Consider the following 26,320-nt stretch of genomic DNA (forward strand, 5'->3'; position numbering starts at 1 on the left):
CTGACATCAGATGCTGGGGGGATGTCGGGGCCGCAATGTGAGGGCCCTGATTGGCAGTGGCCCAGGTTCTTTGAACCCATTCGCCCAATGGTGGCTCCGCCCCTGTAAGCAGGGTCTGCCCTGGTTGCATATGAATAGGAGACTAGAAGTGTGAGCACTGGAAGAGATTCCCCTTAGTAGGGGATGGAGCCGCTCTGGGAAGAGCAGAAGGTTCCAAGTTCCCTCCCTGGCTTCTCCAAGATAGGGCTGGGAGAGACTCCTACCTGCAACCTTGGAGAAGCTGCTGCCAGTCTGTGAAGACAAGACTGAGCTAGATAGACCAATGGTCTGCCTCAGTATATGGCAGCTTCCTATGTTCCTAATGTCTACATGAAAACCCTGGGAGAGATCATCAGGAGATTTGGTGCAGGGTGTTATCAGTATGCTGATAACAAATCTATTTCTCCATATCCACATCATCAAGTAAATTCCTGCCCAGAGGCAGTTATGGGATGGATGAAGGATAACAAACTGTGGCTGAATCCAAATAAGAATGGAGGCATTTACTGTGCGGGGCCAGAAGTCAGGAGACAATTTTGATCTGCCGGTTCTGAATGGGGTCACACTTCCCCAGAAGGAACAGGTACGCAGTTTGGTAGTGCTTTGGACCCAAACCTCTTCCTGGTGTCTCAGGCTGAGGCAGTGGCCAGAGGTGCTTTCTATCAGCTTTGGCTGATATGCCAGCTGCGTCCGTTTCTTGAGATAAACAACCTCAGAACGGTAGTACATATAGTAGTACATAGGCTGGTAATCTCCGGACTTGACTACTGCAATGTGCTCTATGTGGGGCTGACCTTGTCTGGAAACTGCAGTTGGTACAGAATGTGATCGCCAGGATGGTCATCTCAAAGAGACCATGTTGCTCCTATATTAAAAGAACTACACTGGTTACCAATACATTTCTGGGCAAATCACAAGTTGTTGATTTTAACCTTTAAAGCCCTAAGCAGCTTAGGGCGGCCAGGGTATATAAGAGACCGCCTTCTTCACGATGAGCCCCATTGCCCATTGAAATCATCCGGAGAGGTCTGTCTGCAGCTGCCACCAGTTCGTCTGGTGGCTACAGAGAGAGAAGAGTCTTCTCCGTTGCCGCCCCGAGACTCTGGAATGAGCTCTCTACTGAAATAAGAGCCTCCCCATCTCTGACAACTTTTAAAAGGTCTTCAGTGACACATTTATTCACCCAAGCGTTTAAACTCGACTTGTGGTTTTAAATTGCTTTAAGGTTTTACATTTCTGTTTTAATTTACTGCCCAGCGATGGAAGTTTGGGGCGGTGTACAAATATAATCAATAAGCACATGTGGTGTAGGAAAAAGTGCTTCCTTTTCTTGGTCATAAACCTCCCAGCAACCAGTTTCATGGGATGATCCTTCCCTGGTTCTAGTGTCATGAGAGAGGGAGAAGAACTTCTCTCGGACCACTCTCTCCACACCATGCATGATTTTATAGACCTCTGTCATGTCTCCCCGGAGTCCTCTTTTTTTCTAAGCTAAACAAGGACGTGGGATTTCACTGGCTGTGGAGAAGGAAATGCCCTCTGCCTATGTTCAGAGGAACCTCTTGGACAATATACAGCCATTGGCAAAATTTCTTGAGCCATGTGTGTTCTGGGACGCAGGAGCTTCCACATGGAAAAGAGGTTCTAGTCTTTGGACCCCTGTTTTAAGCACATAAGAACAGCCTTGCTGGATCTGACCTGAGGCCTCTCTGTCTACAGCCCCCACCCCCAGATGCCTCTGGGAAGTTGCTGGGGGCAAGCTTCTTTTCCTCCTGCTCCTGCCACGCCTTCCCTGAAACTGCAGGTATTTGGAAGTATCCTGTAGCCACCAGGACTAGTAGCCAGCCACTTCTTCATTAACATGGTGAGACACCCCCCACCTCCCTCTCTCTCTCTCTCTCTCTCACACACACACACACACACAAACCCCTCTCTTTCAGTACGCTCCTACTACTGTGTCAGTGCCTTAATTCCTGGTGCGGCTTCCAAAGAAACCAGAAGAGAGCCGCTCTGCAGGTTCCTCTCGCTTGGCAGGCCTTCTGTGGCCACGTGTGCTTCCCACACTTTGCTGCAGCTGGCCCTGGAGGAGTGGGCTGGCGGCTGAAGGTACACTCCTCTCTCTCCCCCACCCCTGGGAGGCGGTCCCAGCTCACTCCCCACTCTCTCTCTCTCTCTCTCTCTCTCTCTCTCTCTCGGCTGCACTTATATCTCCCCAGCCAGCCAGCTGTGCAATCCAGGAGAAGCAGAGCAGAGGCGACTCAGGTGGCAAGATGGCCCAGTGCATCTCTGGGCTTGTTCGCCGTGGGCTGTGTGTTCCTGGAGCCCGGCTCCTCCGTTCCTTCCCGGTAGCTGAGTGCACCCAGGCACTTGTCAGCCGGCACCCAAACAGATGCTTCAGTGGTACCCAACATCGGCTTCAGAAAGTTCCTGGTGATGGAGGGTAAGCTGCTTACTGGACATCCCCCCGCCCCCGCCACCCACAGGAAAGGGCTGTTTGGTGATTCCTTCAGCAGCAACCCCTTGAGTGCAGGGCTGGCAACAGAGGTGGGGATCCTCTCTGACCCTTGTGCCCGCCTTGGGGCACTGCCACGGTAGAGAAGGCTCTGTTTCTGGGAGCCACCTGCCTGACCACCTTGGGATGCAGAGGCACCTGGGACAGATGCTGGTCAACAGGCAACTTCATTTGGGAAGTTCAAGAGGCAGTCTTCAGATACAGGCTGAATAGACCTGTGTCCATCTCTGTCTCTCTGTCTCTCTCTCTCTCTCTCTCAGGAGGAGAGGGCACTCAAGGCACTCCCTCCCGGAACAGCTCTCCAGAATTTTGTTCCGTGAATGCCTGGCCATCTCTGAAGCCTACTTTGAGCCAAAGCAGAGTCTTTCCAGCTGCACTGACCCCATTCCTCCCTGCCTTGCTTTCTGTCCTCCTTCTCTCTGCTGCCCCTCCTTTTGCTGTTGCTAAAACACACGCTGGAAGCTCCTTGAGTTGGGGGTCAGGGCTAGTAAGCTCCTCGGGACAGAGACCTCTCCCATTTCATTCTGTAATGTGCCGGGTGCGCCAGAGGCCCTGTGCCAGACCGCCACAACTGATGATCTACGGAGCAAAATGCCATCCGCTGTCTGCGGGTCTAGCAAGGCTTCAATCAACCTTCTTTGTTTTACTGCCCACATGAATTTGCCCAAACAGGGTCCAGTATCTGCCAACGCCTGGAGGTATACCTGTGGGGACCAGTGGGGGCTGCATTTAGTGTCATGAGTTGCAAGTCTATGAAGTTGTATCTTATGGCTTAAGGATAGGCTGCAGAATGCCCTCTTGCTCCTGGGCTATACAGATATTCTGGGGTCCAAAGAACTGTGGTTTAGAATTAAGGTGCCTACAAGTTCGCACAAAAGCATGGCAGTGATACCTCAAGATGCCCCCCAGGGCCCATCTGCGCCTCCACAAGGGCCAGGGCTGTGCATGTTGTGCTCTCTTCCAGCTCCAGCTCCACACACTCACTTCCCCCCTTGGGCTTTGCTGGACTGCTGGTGGATATGTTTGGTATCGGTTTTAATCATGTGGGCTGCTGCTGCCGCCACCTCTAAATTAATGTGGAGAGGTGTCGTTTTTTAAAAAGGTCATGCATTCAAATACTCCAGCCCTCTTTTGATGTGCTCCGGCGGCGTAATAATTCCCCTCCCTGTTTGGATCTGTTTCAGCAGGGGCGGGGGGGGGGGCGCTTGTCGAGTTCCATTCCCTTGCAGAGGTCCTTCCTTGACCGAGGCTGCCACAGGCTTTCAATCTGGACAGGGAGGACCGTCAAGCTGATGACGCCGATGCCGGCGGGTGGCTTCCTTGGAGAAGTCCGTGCTTGCTCCTCCCCTGCTCCAGGCGTGCAGAATGTTCTGCTGCTGCCAGAAATGACTGATCAAGGCCTTCCCATGGCCCAGGAGATTATTCAAGGATGTGGGTGGGGTTGGGGGTTTCAAATAATAACCCCCCTTTCCAGAGCATGGAGGGTGTCGTGTCTGTGGAAGAGCCTGGTGAAGGATGTGCCCACAAAGCTCTCTCTGGGCGCAGAGACGGCGCTGTTTTTAGAAAAGGAAAAGGGGAGAATCAGAACAGGCTGGAGTCTGTTTGCAGTCCTGGGGGAGAAAATAGGTTTGCACAGGCAACGTGGGGGCCCTCAGGCCAAGCAAGGACAGGCTGGTTCTGGGGTAGAGCCCTGGAGGGCCAGAGCCCTGCTTTGCTGCTTTAGTGCCAGGCAAACATATAGGACAGAGCAGCAGTGTGTCCCTGGATCTTGTGCATGTGGAGAAGGAATCCGTCCATCCTCCGTCGGGCCCTGCCAGTGTCAGGCTGAGCAGTTGCTAGGAGCTTGCTCTGCCTTCCTCTTGGGCAGGAGAACCCTGTGATCTCCATCAGGCGCTCTGTGAGCAGGGTGACCAACCGATGGAGAAAAACGAGCCTGCTCCGGCCAACAGCCAGCCACTTCTCCTGCCAACACGGCTGGAATGCGTGGACAGTTAGGGGACACCTCCAGGGATTTGTTATCGTAATGCCATGAAGGCATGTTTGAAAATGTGCCTCGTCGGAAGCCGGAGCATGCTGAGGTTTTGTGCACGAAGCTGTGGCCTTTCCCGCCGTGCCGTGCTTGCAGCTCCTCTTGTCTGCCAGAGGGCAGGTTGGTCTCAGCCCACAGAAAGGCAGCTAGGCTTGGGTTGCCGGCTGGGCCCCTGCTCCGACCGAGAGATGAAGACGGGGCCATTCGCATTGCGGATGGGTGGAACATGCCCTGAACACACACACACACACACACACACACACACTTTTCTTGGTGTGGAACATGCCACTGGCTTGACCCTGCAGTCTCCTGGGCCTGTTGTGGGAACTAGAGGTGGATGGAAAGGTGGCTACCATGCGCTCTGAGGCGGAGATGCGCCAGATCAGATGCTCCCTGGCAAACCAGCCAGTGTGGATATGCCTTGGCACAGCTTAGGGCCCCAGCATGTCAGTTAAAGAATGTCCAAACCATCCTAGGTAAATATGGCTTCTCAGAACAATTTATTCGTACTTTAAGCCACGATGTAGCGAAAAAGATTTTCAAACAGAGGCTGTTAGATATAGAGAAGCAAAGAGACCTTAGTTTGATTGCTCCTAGGAATATCTGTGGCAGTTTTTTAAATTACCCGGAGCCTGCTGCTTATTTAACCCAACTGTCTACTTTAAGGTTGGGAAGAATTTTTTTCCCCCAGGCACGATTTAATGCTCTTCCCTCAGCTGTATTAGAGCGAAGATATAAAAGAGTCCCTCTAAGGAATCGCCCCTGCCCTTGTGGTGTAGGCGCGGTTGAGTCAATAGCGCATGTTTTGCTCCACTGTTCCTTTTATAAATCAATTCGTTCCATTTGGATTGAGCCTCATATGAAAAAAATGTTCTGGGCTTTCTGATGATTATCATGTTGCTTTCTTTCTAGTGGATCGCCAAGAGGAGACTACTTACAGAATCACATGTTTTTGTGCCGTGGCGTGCAAAATAAGATGCTTGCAAACTGGTGTTCAAATTTATTTTATTTGGTTTTAGATTTTTAATTGTGTACTTACTGTTCAGGTGCTGTTTTGTTTGGTCATTGACCGTAAATTAAAAAACAAACAAACAAAAAACCCTCAGGGCCTCAGCATGTCAGTTTTTCTGAGTTGTGGATATTTCAGATCCTGATGCAACATTTAGAACCTTTGGCCCAGGAGAGCTCTAGATCTGCCTCAGGATCTATGGCATGGGGGGAGGGGGGCAAGAATGCCTCTAAGTCCTTTCTGCCCTCACAGGGGAGTCCGAATGCACAATTTTACTTTGCTCAGATTCTTGCAAGGCTGGAGACCACATTTATCTCGCCTGGCTTAGCTGGGCTGGGCCTCCTCGTGCCGAGTGAGAGCCAAGATGGCAGCCAAGGCTCCTCCTTAATGGGCCAGGGCCTCAGGAGTTGCCTGAGCCCTCCATCCTTTGGACCCAGCCATGGTCAGATCAGTCAAGGGGCACTATTGCCAGAGGCGTGTTGTTGTGTTCTGGCCAGCATGGAGGGTCACCTGACTTCCTTGCTTGCAAATGGCTTGGCTGTCCATCCAATTGGCCTTGTGCATCCAGAAGCATGCTGACATGTCTCAATGTCTTGTGGTGTTCCCTCCCCTGCAGGACTACGGACAGAATCACGTTGCATTTCATCAACCGGGATGGAGAGAAATTCTCAGTCACGGCTAAAGAAGGCGAAAGCTTGCTGGATGTAGTGGTCCATCAGAACCTCGACATCGATGGCTTTGGTGAGTGATGCTGGACTGGTCAGATTCAGGACAGGGAGGTCTATGCAATGCTGGCTTTGCCACATGTCTTTGGGTATGTTCCTGAGCTCTCCTTGGAGTTGCCTGAAATAAACCTGGGATTTCTGAATTCAGAGTCAATGGAAATGGTCAGTTGCTGGCCCATGAAGTGAAGCAACAACCAGTACCCCTCCTTTATCTCACCCAGGGCAGGTTTGGATGACGGCCCCTAACCAGCCACCCAACACATGATGAGGAGTGAATCTATGCACATCTCCCTACCCCGCTGCACTGCCCCTATGTAATAATCTGGGGGTAGAACATCAGAATTCTGGGGCTACAATACTAATTTAATGTAATATATTGACCATGTGATTCTGCCCCCCATGTGACTTTTGGGGATGGCGTACCAGGTGTTGGAGGAAGAAATGGGGCCATAACTCAATGGCAGAGCATCTGCTTTGTGTGCAGAAGTCCAAGGATTAAGTCCCTGGCAGCATCTCTAGGGAGTTATTGGCACCTGGCTTCATGCTGCGGGGTAAATGTTGAGCAAAGCCACTTGGAATCACACTCACGGCATGGAGGGAAGCAGCCCCTCCCCTCTGCTCTCGGGTTTTGTTTTGGTGCAAGTTCACATAACATGCCTCCCTGTTTTCCTTCTAGCCAATGGGCGGGGCGGGGGGAGAGATCTCCTGCAGAGATAAATCTGCATTTCTGAAGAGAGCATGCCTCTTATCATGCTAATGATTCTACATCAGTCAGTGCCTCTCCCATTTGCTCGGGGGTGGGGGGGGGGGTGTTCAGAAAAAGTAACTTACAACCAGCATTTTAAAAACCCAGAAATACCTCGAGATAAGCTAAAATTTGCATCACCAAGTCTGGTTCGTGTGTGGAGTGGGTCCAAGGATCTCAAAGGGACTACGAGGCAAGTCTGGCTGGTGTGTGAACGCACACCCTTTCTTCTGATGGCGATTCAAGCCTCCAGGTAGGGCTGGGCAAAGACTCCTGCTAAAGGCCTGACTCGGTCCAAGGCAGCTCCCTATGCTCCTAGTCCACAGGGCTGACACCATGCATCCGATCATGTGGACTCTAAGGAATGTGCTAAAAGGAATGGCAGGGAATGCCCACTGGAATGCACGGGTTCCTTCCAAACAGCCACAAGGATGCATGGAATCCCCCAATGGCCCTTGGCCATTCAGAAGTCCAGTGCATGCCATGGCCATGGGGAAGGAACCCCTGCATTTCAGTGAGCATTCCCTGCCCTTCCTTTTAGGATGCCCTGACACTAGCCCACTGTAGGGCTGGCTTGCAGAATGCCCTAGGGTCAGCCCCTGGCAGCACCTCCAGGTAGGGCTGGGAGAGCCTCCTGAGCCTGAAACCTTGGAGAGCTGCTGCCAGTCAGTGCAAACTATGCTGAGTGAGCTGGACCAAGGGTCTGACTCAGTATACGGCAGCTTCCTATGTCTCCGTGACATGCATACACTTGCTTTTCACCGTGTGGTGGGCCAAGTAAGTGTCATCTCTTGGTTTGAACCCAAGCCCCCGCCGTTCAGTGTGGCTTCAAAATGTGGTGGCCTGCCCGTCTGATTCCCTGCCTGTGGGCCAGCTTTAATCAGTGCTGATGCTTCGTTTCTCGCCAAGGGGCGTGTGAAGGAACGCTGGCTTGCTCGACGTGCCACCTCATCTTCGAGGAGGACGCTTTCCAAAAGCTGGGGGCCATCCCGGACGAGGAGCTGGATATGTTGGACCTGGCGTATGGACTTACTGACACGTAAGCAGCCCGGGGCCTCACTCTGTACCCTGCCTATTCCGTGATTCTGCAGCCACACCACGCAAGACAGAAACGGATGCAGGTAGCTGCTCGTTGGAGGCACATTGCCAGGCCCCAGCGGCGGAATGGCACCATTGTTGCTCAGGGCTGGAGCATCTGCTTATGATCCTGCAGAAGCTCCCAGGTTCAGCCCCGCCCCCCCCCCCCCCGGCAGTGTCTCCAGCACAAAGCGAGCCACAGCTCCTGCCCCTTTTCTTCTGGGGGGCTGGCTGTTTCCCATCCAACATAAACTCAGTCTTTGGTGTCTGCTTTTCAGGTCTCGCCTCGGCTGTCAGGTGCAGGTGAAGAAGTGGATGGACGGTCTCACGGTCCAGGTGCCTGTGGAGGTCTCGGACATCAGGAGAGAGCTGGAAGTGGAGAAGCAAGGGAAGCAGTAAGAGCTCCTGGGTTGCCGCCGCCACCGCAAGATCCTTTCCCTGCTGTGCTCATGACTGTGTCCGTGTGCCTTTACGGGGGGGGGGGGGGAGGCTGATGTGACTCGGGGCCAAACGTGTTCGGGGCCGGCACTGTGTGTTTCCAAACACAGGCTTCCCCATTGCATAGAGATCAGGATGGGAGGGTCTACTCTGCATGCCAAGCTGAATCCTTCCCCTTTTCTGCCTTCTTGAAGACCCTCCTTCCTGCCCATCCAGTCTTGGAGCTGGGCTGGAAACAGGCTCCTTAACAGAAGCCAAGAACATTTATTTCTCCCTCCCTCCCTCCCTCCCTCCCTCAAGCAGCTCCTTAGCACAGAGCCCCCAAGACTGGGACCATCTTGTGGGGTCTTGAACTCTTTCCTTACACATCATTTCCCTGCCAAACTCCCCCTCCGCACAGCTGCTATGGGTGCCCTAAGGTATCATGTGCTACCATGGGCACCGTCCTTCAGGGCCCCATAAGAGCTGAGTGGGGAACAGTGTGCAGGTAAAGGATTTAACTACACCGGGTCCTGGTGTAGTGTGTGATGCCTGGGCCCATAGGAGGGCCTTCTCTGTGGCCGCCCCTCTTCTCTGGAACACCCCCCACCACCAGATTCATTCAGCCCCCTCCCTAGCTGCTTTTAAGGCCCTTCTTAAGACCTTCCTGTTTTGCCAGGCATTTGTCCTTTAATTATTCTTTTTAATTGTTATCGGTATTGTTGTCGTCCACTGCCTAGAGTCTTTGGAGGAGGCAGCATATAAGAAAGTTCTAATAAACAAACAAACAAACAAACATGCCCACCCACCCCCCTCTAGGCTGCAGCCCCCATCCATCTCACGAGACCTCTCAGAGCTGCTACTTTATGTGAAAAATATACCCCAAGCCAGGAGACACAGTTACGGCCACATCTCGTTTTTGTCCTGAGCCTTCTGATGGGAGAGTAAGATGCAAGTGCAGACGGTCTGAATTTTGTGCTCTGAAACCACAAGGTCAAGAGCACGCCAACCTTCAGTCACATAATTATTTCGCTCTCTTGGGCCAACCAGCGGGTGGTTCTGTGGTTCAGAGATCCTGTACTAGAGACCTCTGAGGGCCCCTTCACTGCCTCTGCATCTCCTAAGGAAAGGGTTCCCAGCCGTGGGTCCCCAGAGGTTGCTGGACTACAGCTGTCATCATCCCCTGTCACAATGGCCTTCAGTCATGTCTAGGGATGATGGGAGTGGCAGTCCAACAACCTCTGGGAACCCACAGCTGGGAAGCCCTGTCCTAAGCACAAAGCACTTTGGTACAGTAAAGGACATGACTGAGTAAAGGTCAGCTAACATCTGCACCAGGAGAGTTATGGCCTTTGCACCCAGAGGGAAGTATATGCAGGGAGTGTGTCGTGTGCATAGCACCCGAGATTTGAACTGTGCAGGAAATACATCACATTCCGAAGTGCCTCTGAGCTTCCAAGCCTGTGGTCTTCGTCGTCTATGACTGTCTCTCTCCTTGGGACCACATGTGATGTGTTTGCTTTGCACCTGAGGCACGACTGCTACTCAGTCATTTCATTTTGAGAGGCCCAGAACAGAGACTTGCAGAAGGGTGGCGCTCTTCTCTCCCAAGAATGCCCAGCAGATTGTGTCCTTCCCAGGAAGGAGTGAGGCTTTTCCTTGGAGTGGTTTTCCTGGCTGCAAAAGAAAGGGACTTTTTAGAAGCTCCTACATGCACGACAGAGTCCTCACTAGCCTGCAGAATGGCTTGATTCAACCGGCTGTGTGTAAAAAACAAACATTCTAGATGACAGCACTTCCATTGGAAAGCACAGGGTTTAATGAACCACTGCTCCTCACTAACTAGGTTAATGTCTTCCTTCTGCAGGAATAACCCAATTTGTATTTCAAAATAAAGCATATTGCAGCGGAATATGTCCAGCTGAGCTTTCACTGCGTCACGGGTGCAACCTTTTCTCTTTAGTTCTGTTGTCATCTCTGTCAGAGTTGGTCAAGCAATTTGCTACTGTACTTCTCAGCCTAGAAGTTATTGCTAGGATCCCATCATGCTGGAAGTGAACACACCAGATAGGTGTGGGGGTGGGTGCTTAACTCCAGGAAAAATCTCCCTGCTGCTCCTGTTGTATATTGCTGAGCCATGTTTTTGTAATCTGCAAAATCAGCCTGGATCTGTGTACTAAAATCAGAATGTTGCCATCCTCCCATAGTTTCCCAACTCCCCTCATCTTGTAGGTGTGGATGTCTTGAACAAATCCAAGAAGAATCTCCGGGGCACTTTCCAGACTAGCTGCTCAAGAGCAGCAAAATGCCTCCGTTCAGGCAAGTCACATTCAAAACATAAACAGCAGGGGGAGCCGTCTTGTAAAAACTAACAACCCCCCAAAACAGCAACTTCCTTACACTGGATATACAGCTTCCTAGCTCTATATTGCAGCGATTAAATCCGAAACAAGGCATTGGCAATGTGAATGGCACACTGCTGTCTGCGTAGGGAGAGCGGTGTCACAACGCAGGAAGTGTGGAAGCACACTTCCGAGATCCTCTGTGACTCCATTGCAGGGTCTACTCTGGAAAGCACCCTGGCTGCTCCTGTTCCTTTTGAGCTGTCTTCAACTGGCCCCAAATTGTATTGCTGGAAACACAAAACCAGACTATTGTTCAACTTCAGGGAATGAGCCTCTCCTCCTTAGACATCAAGTATCAGTGGCAGCACCAGAAGAAATACGGGGGGGGGGCACTCCAGAAGGGGAAAATAAGTATATGGGGGGACATTGTCTGGTAACGGGGAGCCACAAGTTACTTGTCTGATGGGTGCTTCCCCCACCTTAGTGCCATCTATGTCAAATATGCACCTTTTCTTAGTAACTATGAACACCATTGGTGCAGGTACCTTTGTGTGGTCCCTGGATGTCATGAACTCCAAATCTGACACCGAGGAGTCCTGGGATGAAGGGGTCCTGACCCCTGAGCTGGACACCAGGGGATCTCGAGGTGAAATGGTTGTGACCCCCTGAGCCTGATTCTGGCTCAGAGGATGAGGCAAGCTCCGAGGGCCCCCCCACCCCACCCCCACCAGTGGAAATGCCAGCACCTGCTGGCCCCCACCACATACCCTTGCCTTGCCTGTGTCCTCTGCCAGATGATGAACCCTAAGCACCCCAATCCCCACCAGCAGCCACCCAGCTTGGCTGCAGCCAGGATTTAAGCAATAGGGCACAGCCCCTTTCAAGTCTTCCAGGCTTGGGTGGCATTGCAGGGCTGGCTCTGTATTGAAGGCCTCCGCCAGCATTTGCTGAAGCCACTTTGTCGCGGATGCCTGCTGCTCCCTTGGTCCTGCTCCTGCCTGTGCTTTTCCTGGCTTCTGACCCTTGGCCTGCTTTGACTTTGCCTTGCCTGTCCCTCCCTCCCAGACTCATCTTTGGCTCCTGTCCTCCTCCTGCTTGTCTGGATTTGCCTTGCCTACGCCTACAGACCTGGCTGGGCTTTTCTTATGTCCTTATGGAGTGAGTGCCACCTGCCCTGCCCAGGTATGACACTGCAGACTTCAGACTGATGGGGCTGTACAGAGGTGTAGCTATAATTGAGCCGATGGGTTTGAAGATCCCAGGGCCCCCCAGCTCCTGAAGGACCCCCAACTCCACCCCTCACAATCCTCACTCCAAGGGCCTGCTGAGGAGAGGGGTGAAAGGCTCCCTCTCCCCTAGTTACACAGGGGAGTGAGAGTTACACACCCCTGGGACTGTAGCCTAGTGGAAGAGCATCTGCTTTCCATGCAGAAGGTCCCAGATTCAGTTCCTGGCAGCATTTATTTTATTTTATTTATTTATTCGGTTTCTATACTGCCCTTCCAAAAATGGCTCAGGCCTGAAAGGAAACGTGCTACTGGGGACGTGCTACCACACCCCGGATCAAAATGCTGACAGTGACTGGGAGTTGTAGCAGGAAATCAGGGAGGTGTCAAGGAGAGGCAGGGCTGTAATCATGGGTGACTTCAGTTACCCACACATAGACTGGGTAAATTCACAGACAGGTCATGACAAAGAGGTCAAATTTCTAGATACGCTGAATGACTGTGCCTTAGAACAGCTGGTCTTGGAACCAACCAGAGAGAAGGCGACCTTGGACTTAATTCTGAGTGGCAACCAGGACCTGGTGTGTGATGTCAGTGTCATCGACCCTTTAGGGAAAAGTGACCATAGTGCCATCAAATTCAGCATACATGCCGGAGAGAATCACCAAGGAAGTCTAAAACAGAAAGTTTGAATTTCAGAAGAGGAAACTTCTCTAAAATGAGGAGTATGGTGAAAAGGAAGCTGAAAGGGAAAATCAGGAGAGTCACTTTGCTCCAGAGTGCATGGACTTCACTCAAAACCGCAATACTAGAAGCCCAGTTAGATTGTATACCCCAAAAGAGGAAAGGTACCACTAGGTCCAGGAAGATGCCAGCATGGCTAACGGGTACTGTCAAGGAAGCCATAAAAGGAAAGAAGACTTCCTTCCGAAATTGGAAGGCCTGTCCAAATGAAGAAAACAGAAAGGAACACAAACTATGGCAAAAGGAATACAAGGTGACAATAAAGGAAGTGAAAAGAGAATTTGAGGAACATTTAGCCAAAAGTATCAAGGGGAATAACAAAAACTTCTTTAAATACATCAGAAGCAGGAAACCTGCCAGGGAAGCAGTTGGACCAAACCAAGTTGGGTTTCTTCAAGCAGCTGATTGTTGATTCACAGGCTACAAGAAAGAAAGATTGCAACTTTTTCACATGACTCTTTATCTCTTGTCAGAACAGACAATTGGATTTGCATGAGTTTCTGCCAAATTGCATTCTTTGTAGCCCAAAGTTCGCGATTCAGCTCCTTTTTGCCATTTATCCGCCCCACAATTAATGTAGCTTCCTAAGTTGCAAAGATCAGCTGTCCACTACGGAGTTTGGATTGGGTTGTGTCAGCTCTGTGTGGCCACAAGGTGATGCTGTCTGAACAGCAGCAGCATAGCCAGGGCAGCTGGGAAGAAGTGAAAGGACTTCTCCGTTGGCATCCTTCCTTGGTTCTAAGGTTTCTCCCTGGTTTCTGTTTGTTTCTCCTTTAGGCTCCCTGTCCCTGTTCCTATCGCAATGTTCTCAAGAAAACATGTTGACGGAGCTATAACGTCGCCGAATGATGGGGCTGAAGGTCACATCCCACTTGCTAGGTTGCCAAATCATGTCTCCAATAAGATTCCCAGGGACACTGCGATGTCTTGAAATGAAGGACAGTTTGGGATGATCTAGGGAACTGTGAGCTTGGATTGGGGGCGCAAGAGAACCCTAACTTCCCAGAGGCCAACCAAAAGCTACAATCAAAGTGGGGCAGGAGGAAGGAACATGGGTTTTTTCCAAGGACGACTTGGGATATCTAACCCAACGTTTTCTAAAGGTTGGATCCCCCCGCCCCACTCCCCAGATTGCTGCTGGAGGCCTACTTCACTCTTACACTCAGACATATCCATTATCTTGACCAGGCTTCAGAGAAATGAGCCAGTGCAACACGGCCACTACACTGGCTTCCAGTGACCGGCACCTCCCTCTTCCTCCCTGTGGCCAGTCACTCGAGGCTCAGGGGTGGGATTGTACTTTTTGTGTGGGTGGGCTGCACGGTGATGCTTCTCTCAAGGCATCATGTTTCATTTCTACTACCACCCTTGTGATCTGCTATCACTGCCAAAAACAAGTCTGGACTGCTATCACAGTCCTAAGGCAAGTCTGTACTCAAGAAACTTTAGTCGCCCTACACAATACACAGCCACCTAATGGCGCAGCGGGGAAATGACTTGATTATCAAGCCAAAGGTTGCCAGTTCGAATCCCTGCTGGTATGTTTCCCAGACTATGGGAAACTCCTCTATCGGTCAGCAGCGATCTAGGAAGATGCTGAAAAGCATAATCTCGTACTGCGCAGGAGGAGGCAATGGTCAACCCCTCCTGTATTCTACCAAAGAAAACCACAGGGCTCTGTGGTTGCCAGGATTCGACGGTACACTTTACCTTCACCCATAAACAATACACAAGAAACCTAATGTCACACTGACGCTCATGTTCCCCATAGAAAGTGGTGTTTATGCAAGCTGCTCTTTCTAACAGATATTCATGTTTTAACACTTGCCAGAGTATAAATTTGAGGCCTCTTCATCTGTGGCCCTCCTCCAGCCCCCACCATATAATGTCAGGCTGGTGGGGACAGGAAAGAAGAAGCCCATCTTGGTCCGGGTCTTCTCCTCTCCAGAAAAGCTTGCCTTGCCTGGGACCAACCCTGGTGATATTTTTAAAAATTTGCCCAGGCATTCCTTTATTTCATAACTGCTGGGTTTTCTTGGTTTTATAGCAGCATCTTGAAGGCTTTATGATGTGCCTTCCCACTGTCTTGTGCTGTCAACCTCTCCATGCATCTTGATTCTGTCCGGGAAGGGAAATACCCAGATCACTCTGGAGTGTTCCCACACTTTTAATCGCCTTGGAGTCTGGCTTATTGCAATGCATTTTCGGACTGACCTCTTCCAAGCTGGACCTCTTCATCTGCCACAGCGAGCTGTCAGCACCCTCTGAGGCAGCACCCTATAGGGCACTGAGGTCCAGAGGGCGGAAAACTGATTAGCTGCTGGTTAAAAGGAACGAGGACCTTGTCACATTTCTGAACTCGGGACATCACTCCCTTTCCTGCTAACTGCCCTTGAAAGTGCTAGATTGCTGATACATGGGGCACACAAAGTACTTTTCCTGTTAGTTGCTGCAATTCTCCCCATCGTGGGGAAATTATTCCAGCCATTCATGCAAGTGTTAGGCTCAGGGGTTATGCTTGAAAACAGCCTAGATGAGGCCCCTAGTCCAGGAAGTCTGGAATACTGATTCACACTCCGCTTTCATTACTTCATTAAAAAGTTGGATCCGGTATATTCAGTGCAGCTGATTCTATGCAGCTCTGGAGTTACCAAAGTGAGAGCTGAGTGGGCACAGGAACAGAATTTCAATGGACAGCCAGATTCATAGGGCAGGAGTGGTGGCCTTGGGGACCTTCGGTGTAGGGCTTTCAAGGTACTAAGCAGCACTCTGAATTGGGATTGGCAACAAATTGGAAGCCACTGGAGAATGCACACCACTGGAGTGGCAGAATCCTGCCGACCACAAGCTGGCTGCAGTGGGCAGAACTCACTGCAGTTTCTGAACAATGTTCAGAACACAGCCCCCTCTCCCACAAACACTCTGCATCAGAAGAGCCAAACCAGAGGTGAGCAAAGCCAGATTTGTCTTTTTCCAGGAAAAGGCTCACTGAAGCATCCCAGCAGGGTGGAGCACATCTCGCTTGTGCTTCTTGAACATGATCCCCAGCCCCGGTTTTTGCCATTTTGCAAAGATGCCAAAGTATCTCTTTCTAAATGATGTGTGGGTCTCTTATATGACGCCAGTGTGATGGCCCCAGGATGGGGGTGACCTTCAGACCCAGCCAACGCTCCTTCTTTGGTCTGAAAGGAGCCTCACCATTGGGCCAGTTTAATATCCTATTAGATTTCTGAAATACAGATTTGCTTCCTTCATCCAAAGAGAGCTTAGCTTTTTATTCTGTTTATTATTGTGTCACCCGCCTAGAGAAGGGAATTCAGAACATTCAGATAAGGAGATTCTTCGCCTGCTGTTCTTGCAGTAAAGACTTCCCCTGCCAAGTCAGTTCAGTTCTTACTACAATACCATTCACTGCTTTCGAGTAACTTTTGTGTTACAACTTGTGAACCCCAAATAGAAATCTCTGTCTAAATGTATAAACAACTTAAACCACAAAGTATCTCCCCTGCTAACTGGGCAAACAAAGAGGCACCTTTTTAACGTGGTGATTCTCTTTATTTAGCGGGGGGGAAGCAACTGGCCCTCTCCATCCCCAGCATAGCATCCCTCCAGTGACTGTTGCTGGTGTCTGTCTTATGTTTCTGCTTAGATTGTGAGCCCTTGGGGGCAGAGGCGTAACTAGGGAAAACGGCGCCCGGGGCAAGAACTGAAATGGCGCCCCCCCGCCCCCCCAACATACTATATTATACTTAGTTTTTTTCTCACAAGCACCCGCTGCCGCCAAGCCAGGCCACTGACTGGCCGCCAGGTGCCAGCAAAGCAATGGGGAGCCCCGCGGGTGGTGCAGAAGGGACTGCTCGTGGGGGAGGGGGCGCCTATGCGCTCCCTTGACTGCTGCAGCGCTGCTGCACTGAGCAGGAAACATTTGTATTAACAAAATTTTTTTAAAAAAATTTTGTCATGGCGGCGCCCCCCATGTGACCAGAAAAGATGGCGCCCGGGGCACGTGCCCCCCCTGCCCCCCCTATAGTTACGCCTCTGCTTGGGGGACAGGGAGAGCCATCTTATTTATTTATTATTTCTCCACGTAAACCGCTTTGGAAACTTTTGTTGAAAAGCAGTGTATAAATTGTTGTTGTTGTTGTTTGTTTGTTTAACACAGTTTGCATGATAAATAATAACACCTCATTTCAATGCATTGATCCCAAATACTAAAATCCTTCCAAGTAATCACCCATTTAAAAAATACCCTCCTATCGTAAAAAAGTATATACAAAGTCTAAGAGTCCAGAGGATCTTTTTTCTATGATTCCTAGTCAGTGCAATACAAGTCAATATGATGCCTATAATAGAACTCCATGGATATATCTCAAAAAATCCATATGAAAATATTGACTGCTTCAGAGAAATATGTCCAATAATTCTTTAAAATATGCCAGACATGTTTCGGCTGTATCCCAGCCTTCTTCAGTGGCGTTGATTCAAAACATTCTTCAATATAGTTGTGTATATGTCATGTTTTACTCTTGTAGCTCAAAATGAAGACATCCTTCCCTCTTGCAAGAGGAAGGAGGCTGGGAGACAGCTGAAACTGGTGTATTTTAAAGAATTATTGAACGTATTCCTCTGATGCAGGTGATATTTTCATATGGAATTTGAGATATATTCATGGAGCTCTGTTAAGGACATCATATTGACTTCTACTGCACTGACTAGGAATCATAGAAGAAAGATCATCTGGTTTCTTTTAGATTATGTTTATATACTTTTTACAATAGGAGCATATTTTTAAATTTGTCATTACTTGGAAGGATTTTTTATTATTTATTTATTTATTTATTTATTTATTTTTACATTTTCATATTTGGGATCAATGCATTGAAATTAATGAAGTGTTATTTATCACACTAATTGTACTAAAATGGGATACTACAGGAGGAGAGCGGGTCTTGTGGTAGCAACTTGCAAGCATGACTTGTCCCCATAGCTAAGCCCTGGTTGCATTTGAATGGGAGACCACAATTGAGCACTGTAAGATATTCCCCTCAGGGGATGGAGCAGCTCTGGGAAGAGCAGAAGACTTCAAGTTCCCACCCTGGCAGCATCTCCAAGAGAGGACTGAGAGAGATTCCTGCCTGCAACCTTGGAGAAGCCGCTGCCAGTCTGTGAAGACAAGACTGAGCTAGATAGACCAATGGTCTGACTCAGTATGTGGCAGCTTCCTATGTCCCTGTGTAAGTTGTTTATACATTTAGATTGAGATTTCTTTTGGGGAGTCTCTTGTGTACCACTTACTGTTTCTTTGAACCCCAAAAGGCTTTTAATCAATCTAAGCTCAAGACAACTTGTTTGATGAGCAATTCCAAACTGGCATTCTATCTGTAAACAAGAAAGCCAAAGAGCTGTAGAAGTGTTTGCTTGCACAAGGGGCCTGAAGAGATAAACCCCTGAAAGAAAGCGCTCAGTATGTATACAGAGATTCACATTCAAGACCATGAGAGAAATTCTGCACACACAGAGTGACTGTGACTGCAACAAAATGCACACAGGCAAAGATTCATGAAAAGCACTCTGCCATGACTTTGGCTTTCAGTTATTTTTATAGCTTCTCCTCAAATCCCCTTAGCCCAATGCTGCGGCTGCAGGACTACAACTCCCATAATCCCTTACTATTGGCCACTATGGCTGGGGATGATAGGACTTATAGTCCAAAAGTCACTGGTGGAATGTAGCCCAGAAACTGCTTGTGTGCACCTTGCTCTAGCCATATACTTGCACTCCCTGTCCAAGTATCAAGACCTGTCCTCTGCTCCCCAGTACAGAAACACGGAGTGGGTGAGGTCTTTTCCTGTTCGCCAGTTTCCTCTATGAAGGTGCCAACATGAGCACTGTTCATAAGCACCAAATAAAAAGAAGTAGGCTCTTGGCAAATAAAACCGTGTTTCTTTAATTGAATTATTTACAACCGTAGCTTAAAAATGCAAAGAGAATGTGACTGTCTCTTTAATGAGAGTAAGTGCAAGAGAAAGGGCGGTGTAGGGCATCCAGTCCAGGTATACACTTGCCGTCACACAAGGGCCGCCACACTGAGGCAGGAATAAAAGCAGACACCGATTGGCAAGAGAAAGTCCTCTACAGAGAGCAAGAAATGGATTCTCCACCACGTGGAACAAGAGAGACTCTTGTTCACATGCGTTCCCTAATAAAGGCATCTTTTTCTTCCCGTTTAATTTAATATTAAATAGCGGAACCTTATGGCGATTTCTATGGCCAAGACCTTACAAGGTCTCTCATTGGCTTTTGGGTGCAAGAGAACCCCAGCTAAGCTGCCCTGAGTTCCATGGTGGAAGAAAGGCAGGACATAAAGATAAGAAAAATAATAAGAATAAGAATAATGGAAAGGAAAGATCCTCAGGAAGACTCCATGAGCAATGTTAGGGATCCGGTTAAAAGGCCCAAACCAGGGGCTAAAGCAAATAGCTGGTTTTCTTCTGTTCTTGCAGTACAGCCTACAGCAAACTTTGAAAACCCTTCTGTGGCTTTTCAACCAAACTGGACTCCAAACACCTCAAGCCTTTGCACTTTTCTCAGCTTATAAAACACCTCTCTCTCTCTCTCTCTCCTTCCACTAAGCAAAGATGGCTCCCTCTTTTTCAGAAAGACAGGGCCCTGTCAGTGTCTTTAAATCTATCATCCTCTGTGGCCTTACTCAGTTGGACTCCCATCTGCATAAACATGCACAGGATCAGGTTGTTCATTGGATCCGGTGCATTTTGCAGCACACCACCACTAAAACTGAGGAGCCACTTGTATAGTTTCCCTACCAGCATAGTAGTTTGCTCTCTCTGAAGGCAGCCAATGGGCCATCTTCTGGTTCCCCCCAAATCAACCCTATGCATTGTGGGTCTGTCCAAATCCAGGGCATGACCTGTCTGTTTAGAAGCTCCTCAGGGGTATGCCAGACCAGAGCTCCTCAGCTGCCATGTTACACATCCAGATTGTCCTCACATTGTATTTTGTGCATTTGTTGCACAAATGTAGATTCTGGATTATGCGCAAACAGAACCATCAATAACTTTGATGGCACAAACAAAAATTAAACGTTTTTAAAAGGGTGGGACGGGAGATTTTTTATGGCACTATGAAGGAGCCGAACCAACCACCTTTTCTCTGTCTCCTCAAAAGGAAGGTAGCAGAAAAAACTGTCAACACAGCTCTACTACAGGAGTAACTGTGCAAAATCGTCTTAATTTTTTAAAAGGCTTTGATGAAGGAGAAAAGAAACCAGAATAGTTGAAACGAGGGATGTTCTATGACATTTGTCCAAACATAAAAAACCAGAACAGTGCAGGGAAGTTAGTGCCCGTTTGATAAGTACTAACTTCCCTATGAAGCAACTGAGGAGTATGCAGCATTGATCAAGGCAAGCTGCAGAAACCGGCTAAGGTGTTGAAGCAAAACCATTTGCAGTGTTCCTGAGTAGTGAAAACTGCATAAAATTAGGTCGGTCTGGAAAAAATGCCCCCAAAGAGTTTCAACAGGATCAGGTCTTTCCCAAGTCAACCAACCAAGATGAGTTGACCAACATCTCACTTCCCTTGTCACATACTCAGCCGCTTCACACAACTACTTTCACAGGTCCTTCAACATCACACAAAACCAAACCATTCTAGGGAGAATGGTAAGGATTCATTTGAATCCTTAACCAGTAAGAACTTAACACTGAAATTTTCCGCTCTCTCTCTCTGTGTCTCTCTCTCAGGCACACACACACTTCTTTTATTTTAATCTTTTCCTTCATTAAGTCCACAACAGGAATAGGCAGGCCATATCAAGAAAGCTAAGAGCAACAACTGGGCATCCTATTTCAGAACCACTCTAGAACACTGAAAGGTGTCTGTGGAACTGTGACGCTCAGCTCACATCAAGGAAGGATCAGTTCTTGGAGACTCCATTGAAAATCCAATCTAAAAAATGAAAAAGGTTGTGGCCAGTGTGCCCTCCAACAGGGATGCCCAGATGTTGTGGACTACAACTCCTGGAATCCCCAGCCAAAGGCCACTGCAGCTGTGCATGCTGGGAGTTGTAGTCAACAACATCTGGGAATCCCTGTTAAGAGGGAACACTGGTTGTATTTGGAGGTAAGTTCCACTAAAAATCAGTCTCTTGCCTCCCACATAAATGCATTTAGAGTTTTCTGTTGGCTGGTTTGGGCATTTCTTGCCTGCCTTTCTTTACAGCATGGACTCATGGAAGGTTACACATTCAACAAAGACTAAGACCACTTTAAACAAAACTAAAGGCAACATCCTACAAGAGGAAGGAAGGGAAAATGCAGAAACATAGACCGGAAAGAAAAATCTGGACTGGTTGAATGGCCGTGAAACTTCCCTTTTGAATGTCACTGGCCATTGTGTTAGTGAGCAAACCACCATCAACACCTTTGTGTGACGTTTGTCAGTGTGGCAAAGAAACAACAACACCCCAGCCCTTAGAAGGGCGGTTTCCTTTTACCCTCAGCCTCCCTGTGTTCACTGTGGCCTTTGGTGTGGAGCCAAGCGCAAGGTTTTCATGTGACCTGGTCCAGTGACTTCCCACCCACTCCCTTCTCAGTAACATCTGGCAAAGCCAGTAGAAAAATCTGGAAACGGCATGAGCTCTCTTGAGCACCAGGCAGGATGCTCAGCGCTTCACCTGGCCTGCAGCCTCAAGTGAAGACTGCTTCTTTCCCTCTTTCTTTGTTTTGGGGAGTGGAAAAAATAGTGGAGACAGAAGCCAATCGTAGGAAGGACACACTGGAAGGACACACTGGCGTTTGCTTTACACGTGTGTCAGCTGAGGCAGCCAGTGGCATTGTTCACCCCTAGGTAAGTATTTTACAGAACACTTTAATGTACAAAACCTCCCTATATAGAAAGCGAACTGAAGGAGCTGTCACGAGCGACAGCTGTGGTGCTCCTAGACAAAAGTCTCTTCTGCAAATATTAAGTTGAGCTCCTCGGCGGGGGCCCCCGTGTGGGGCTGGCCCCTCAGCCACTCGGCCCTGCTCCGGATCAGTTCATTCTCCACAGCTTCTGCATCGTCCACGCAATAGTCCTGGTGGCCATCACGGCCGAAGTACTCACGGACGGTATTGCGGATGGAGGCTGGCAGGAAGATGTGGAAGGTGTGGCTGAACGTACTGCTGTTGCCGGCCTTGCTGAGGTGTGTGGTGTGCGTTTGCTGAGCTGGGTGTCCCGCTTCTTCCCCGAGCGGAGCACTTGGGGGAAGCGTCACCTGTGGCGGGCGGTTCATGGATTCATGGTGGTACCTCCTAGAGAGGGACTGGAGCACCAAAGGAGTGTTCTGCCCATAAAACACTGTCTGGGGGATGTGAACGCGTACAGTTTGGAGGCTCTTGGAGGCCCCGGGGTTGCTGCTGCCCTCTGAGCTGGTGCTACCGGTGCTCGTGGCCACATCTTCGTCGTCTTGTCCAACCGGAGACTGACTCGGGCTTCTTTCCTTGGGGGCCATGTAGACAGTGATCTTGGTGCGTTTCAGGCTTTCTTGACTGCGTGGAGCCCCCTCCGTGGCTTTGATCTCTATGTGTTTCACGGATTTCTCCCTTTGAACTTGCTGCCGGCTCTTTGGCGCGGGAGCCTTGGCCTCTGGCCTTCCGGAACAGCCGCTTCCAAGCGTGTGGGAGAGAGGCTCCGTGGGCCTGGCCTCCTCCCCGCCTTCGCCCCAGTTGTCCTCACGCAGTGGGCTCCCCAAGGCATGGCTGGGGATGGGCCCAAAGTCCTTGGCCCCCCCTTCCCTGCAGCAGCTGCTCTCTCGGCCCTGCCCCTCATCCTCAAGGCACAAGTCCAAGTCGCCAGGGCTCAGGGGCAGAGGGGAAGTCCAGGGTTTGTGCCACTCCTTCAGGGACCTCTTGGCCGTCTTTGGGGACAAGGTCTGGAGTCTGGCGGAGGTGCCAAACATGAACGGCAGGGAGGAGACGTCCGCGGGGCTGAAGGCAGAGGACTCGGAGCAGTAGGAGAAAGCGCTGTCGAGGGAGCTCAAGGAGGAGGCCGACGGGGAGGTGGTGGTGGACGACAGGCTGGAGAAGCTGGACCGGTTGGACCGGCTCGCCTTGTGGGGGCTGGGCTTCCCCCCCAGGAGGCTGCTTGGAGGGGATCTCCAGCAGTCCGGTTTGGCTCTCCTCGGGCCGGGGCTCAGGCCTTCTTCGAGGAGCTTCTGGCTTTCCAGCTGCAGCTGCTGGAGCCTGCGGATGTAGTCGCCGTGGCTGTGCATGATGGTGGCGTCACAGCTGGACTGCCGGGCCACTGGCTCGTGGTCCTGGCCGGGGAGCTGGGAGCTGAGGCAGACGCTGGGCTCCGAAGAGCACCGGTTCCGGGGGGGGCTGAGCGAGCAGATGGAGCCGGCGGAGCGGAAGGAGCCCTCCTCCTCCGCCAGCAGGTCGTAGCTGTCGGCACTGGCGTTCTTGCGGGCCTTGCTCTGGTAGCAAGCGGTGATTTCGCTGAAGAGGTCCCAGTCCTCTTGCTCCTCACTGAGGAGGAACCCGCTGGATGGGCTGTAGAGGCCATCGCCTGCCTCCAGCACAAACCGCGGCTTTGCTCTTTCCCGGTACGAAGCAGCAAATTCCATTTCGTCAGAAGAATCGTGCTGAGCTGTGGAGTCAAGGCACAGAAATCAGATGTGGCTCCTCTGCAGAGGGATGCGTCTTTCTCACCCCTCTACAAAGGATGTCATTAGACACTGCTTATTACCCACAGAGGAACAGAGGGAGCTGCCTTCTACCGAGTCAGACCCTTGGTTCATCTAGCTCAGTATTGTCTGCACTGACTGGCAGCGGCTTCTCCAAGGTTGCAGGCAGGATTCCCTCCCAGCCCTATCTTGGAGATGCTGCCAGGGGGTGAACCTGGGACCTTCTGCATGCAAGCAGATGCTTTGCCACTGAGCCACGCCCCCATCCCTTAAGGGGAATATTTTACAGCACTCACATATATGCTCCCATCCAAATGCAAACCAGGGCAGACCCTGCTTAGCAAAGGGGACAATTCGTGCTCACTACCACAAGACCAGCTCTCCTCTACCCCCAAACCACTTGTTAGAAGCAGAAGAGGGCAGAAAGAGATATTTCTTCCCTTGAAATACCCTACCTTTCTCTTCCACTTTCTGTGAACTGTGTTTTCTAAGCTTGGTCTACCGTAAATTGAATTGAATCATGCCACTTTTTCTCACTGGGGAAGCTCTAAGCAATATTCAGGCAATGCTGGTGATACCAAACCACCACTGCTGGAATTGTCTTCTTCTGGATTTGTTATTTCATGGATGCACATTGCTTCAGTTTCTGAGTGTGATGCCACCGTGACCAGCTCAGAAATGTGGGTTATAATTTTTAAAAATAGATAAGTATCACAGCCACAGTCTTACCCAGTAAATCATCCACACTTCGGGCCTTCTCCTTCTGTGGTCTTTGAAAGAGCGAAGCAACGTCCCCTCCAAAGATTTCGGCTGAATTTTCAATCAAGAATTGCACCAGCATGGCCACCTACCGGAGGAAGCACTTGCCAGGTAAGAATGGAGAAAACAGCTTCAGAAATGTACCTGTGGCCAAATGTCCCATCCCCAAAAGCCAAATTTGATACACGAAGCTGCTGTATACAGAGTCAAGCCATTGGTCTGTCCGGTCATCTAGTCTACTCTGATTGGCAGTGGCTCTCCAAGGTCTCCATCAGAGGTCCTTCTCCTCACCTGCTATCTGGTCCTTGTCCTGGAAGCTTTTCGCACGGGGCTTTTGAAGCCCTTTAACTTGCATCTCCTCCAAAATGGAGGGGGTGCCTTCACATATCGGCCAGATTTACCCCAAAGTCCCTGCGAATTATTGGAGAGCACTTCACACACAATTCGGGTTTTTCACTGTGTGTTAAGGGTGCAGACTGATGTATATGCGGGGTAAAAAAATCCACTATTTGTGTCAGTTTTGGGGGACAACTTCAAGTTTGCAGTAAAACCTGCTGTGCATAAAAGCCCCTGGAAATGCTGGGGACTGAGCTGGAGACCTTCTACATGACAACACAGGGGGGCTATTCTCACAATTGGGGAAAATCAGGCTAGGAAAGCCTAGCCTGATTTTTCCCAATCATGAGAACCACCGGGCTCGGCTGTGAGCCAGGTGGTTCTCGAGCGGGTAACCCGCTCAAGTACCCCTCCTCTTAGCCCAGTTTTGCGAAGCGAGCGCTCCACAAACCTGGGCTATCTGGTCGTGAGTAGCAGCGGCGTGGCTCTGCGCCACGGCTACTCGTGAGTAGACCCCTGGAGGGGAGGTGAAAAGCCGCCTCCCGGTTCCAGGGGTCTCCCCAGTATGCCCTGTGTGCTTGCGCAGGGCATACTGGGGCTTCCGGGGGCAGCACAGCCCCCAAGGTCCTCAGCCCCCACCGGCTCCATCACAGACCCAGCAATCATGCGGGCAGCCGATATGGCCACCCAGGGCTTCTGCAGAGATCATCAGTTTCGGCAAAAGTGGGTCTCACTGATCGTAAGACCTGTCTCAGTGAGAAGTTGGCTACCAGATGAGTTCTCACAAGGAGAAGTTACCTTCTTTGTAGATCTGCTTTCCTCCTCGGGGCCAGTGGGGCTGGGAAGCCAGAGCATGTTGGGAGCAATACAGAGAGCCAAGTTGAACGCATTCATCTGGTTCTCCATGGAATTCTGCTCAATGTGATGCAGGACTCCAAAGAGGTGCCTCAGCAAAATGAGGTTGGCTTCCGGAAGCTGATTCACTAAACTGCCCGGAGAAAAGAAAAGAGACACCTTTTAAAACCAAACAGGAAGCTACAGATTAACACTCCCCTCGATATCCAGAGCAGAAGTGAACATTTGCAGGATGTCTTTAGCCACCTTTTCACGGCACAAACCCCAAGCTTCACACAGCTGAACTGTATGCAGCCAAATGGCATCTCAGTCCAGAGTTCCACTGAATACTTTCAACTATTCCACACTGGCCAAAAAGTTGAGGCTGAAATTTTGAATTTCAGCCTCATATGGAATTTGCATTTCAGATTCATATGGAAGAGACATATCCTTTCAGTTGTTGACATTTCGGGGTTGTTCTCAACTGCAGGATTGGCTAAAGGGTACCGCTAGGAAGCGGCCTATTATACAGGCTTTGAACAGAAGGTGTGAATGTGTGGGCGGATCTGTACATGCATACACTGTACACATAAGCTGCATTCACACGTTAAATTCAATGCATGTGCAATCTGTGTACAGTGTTATAGACATGTAGATCTGCAGGCAAATACAGTCATTCACACATTATGGTCAACACACATACAGTACTCTAATCCACTTAACATCTGTACCCTGCATTTAAGGGGGCTTGTATCCACATTCACTTTGAAATGAACGCATATGCAGTAATCCAAACACAAACGCATGTGTATGTGTATGTGTGCAGATGGCATGGAT

At 50.0% G+C, this 26,320-nt stretch overlaps 2 protein-coding genes across 2 annotated transcripts in view; one reads left to right on the forward strand and one right to left on the reverse strand.

Moving 5' to 3' along the window:
* The first annotated feature begins 2,238 nt into the window (after window positions 1–2,238).
* LOC128335324 (adrenodoxin-like) lies at window positions 2,239–9,462 on the forward strand. Its single transcript, XM_053273358.1, has 4 exons — window positions 2,239–2,479; window positions 6,206–6,330; window positions 7,969–8,098; window positions 8,415–9,462. Exons 1-4 carry the CDS (start codon window positions 2,310–2,312, stop codon window positions 8,533–8,535), a joined length of 546 nt encoding a protein of 181 aa, XP_053129333.1. The 5' UTR covers window positions 2,239–2,309; the 3' UTR covers window positions 8,536–9,462.
* Window positions 9,463–18,791: 9,329 nt separating this feature from the next.
* Window positions 18,792–26,320, reverse strand: part of LOC128335704 (rho GTPase-activating protein 20-like) — a 48,604-nt gene continuing 41,075 nt past the window's right edge. The window contains exons 13-15 of the mRNA XM_053274369.1: window positions 25,448–25,637; window positions 24,284–24,401; window positions 18,792–23,517 (exon numbers count right to left, since the gene is read on the reverse strand). Coding sequence (XP_053130344.1) covers window positions 21,827–23,517; window positions 24,284–24,401; window positions 25,448–25,637 — 1,999 coding nt within the window. The 3' untranslated portion in view covers window positions 18,792–21,826. The remainder of the gene's footprint in view (window positions 23,518–24,283; window positions 24,402–25,447; window positions 25,638–26,320) is intronic.

This window comes from Hemicordylus capensis, chromosome 11 (assembly GCF_027244095.1).
Source record: "Hemicordylus capensis ecotype Gifberg chromosome 11, rHemCap1.1.pri, whole genome shotgun sequence".
NCBI classification, from domain to species: domain Eukaryota; kingdom Metazoa; phylum Chordata; class Lepidosauria; order Squamata; family Cordylidae; genus Hemicordylus; species Hemicordylus capensis.

Coding starts and splice junctions, on each gene's coding strand:
- LOC128335324 (XM_053273358.1), top strand. CDS start 2,310: ATGGCCCAGTGCATCTCTGGGCTTGTTCGCCGTGGGCTGTGTGTTCCT. Junction 2,480..6,205: donor AAAGTTCCTGGTGATGGAGG/GTAAGCTGCTTA, acceptor CCTCCCCTGCAG/GACTACGGACAGAATCACGT. Junction 6,331..7,968: donor CCTCGACATCGATGGCTTTG/GTGAGTGATGCT, acceptor TTTCTCGCCAAG/GGGCGTGTGAAGGAACGCTG.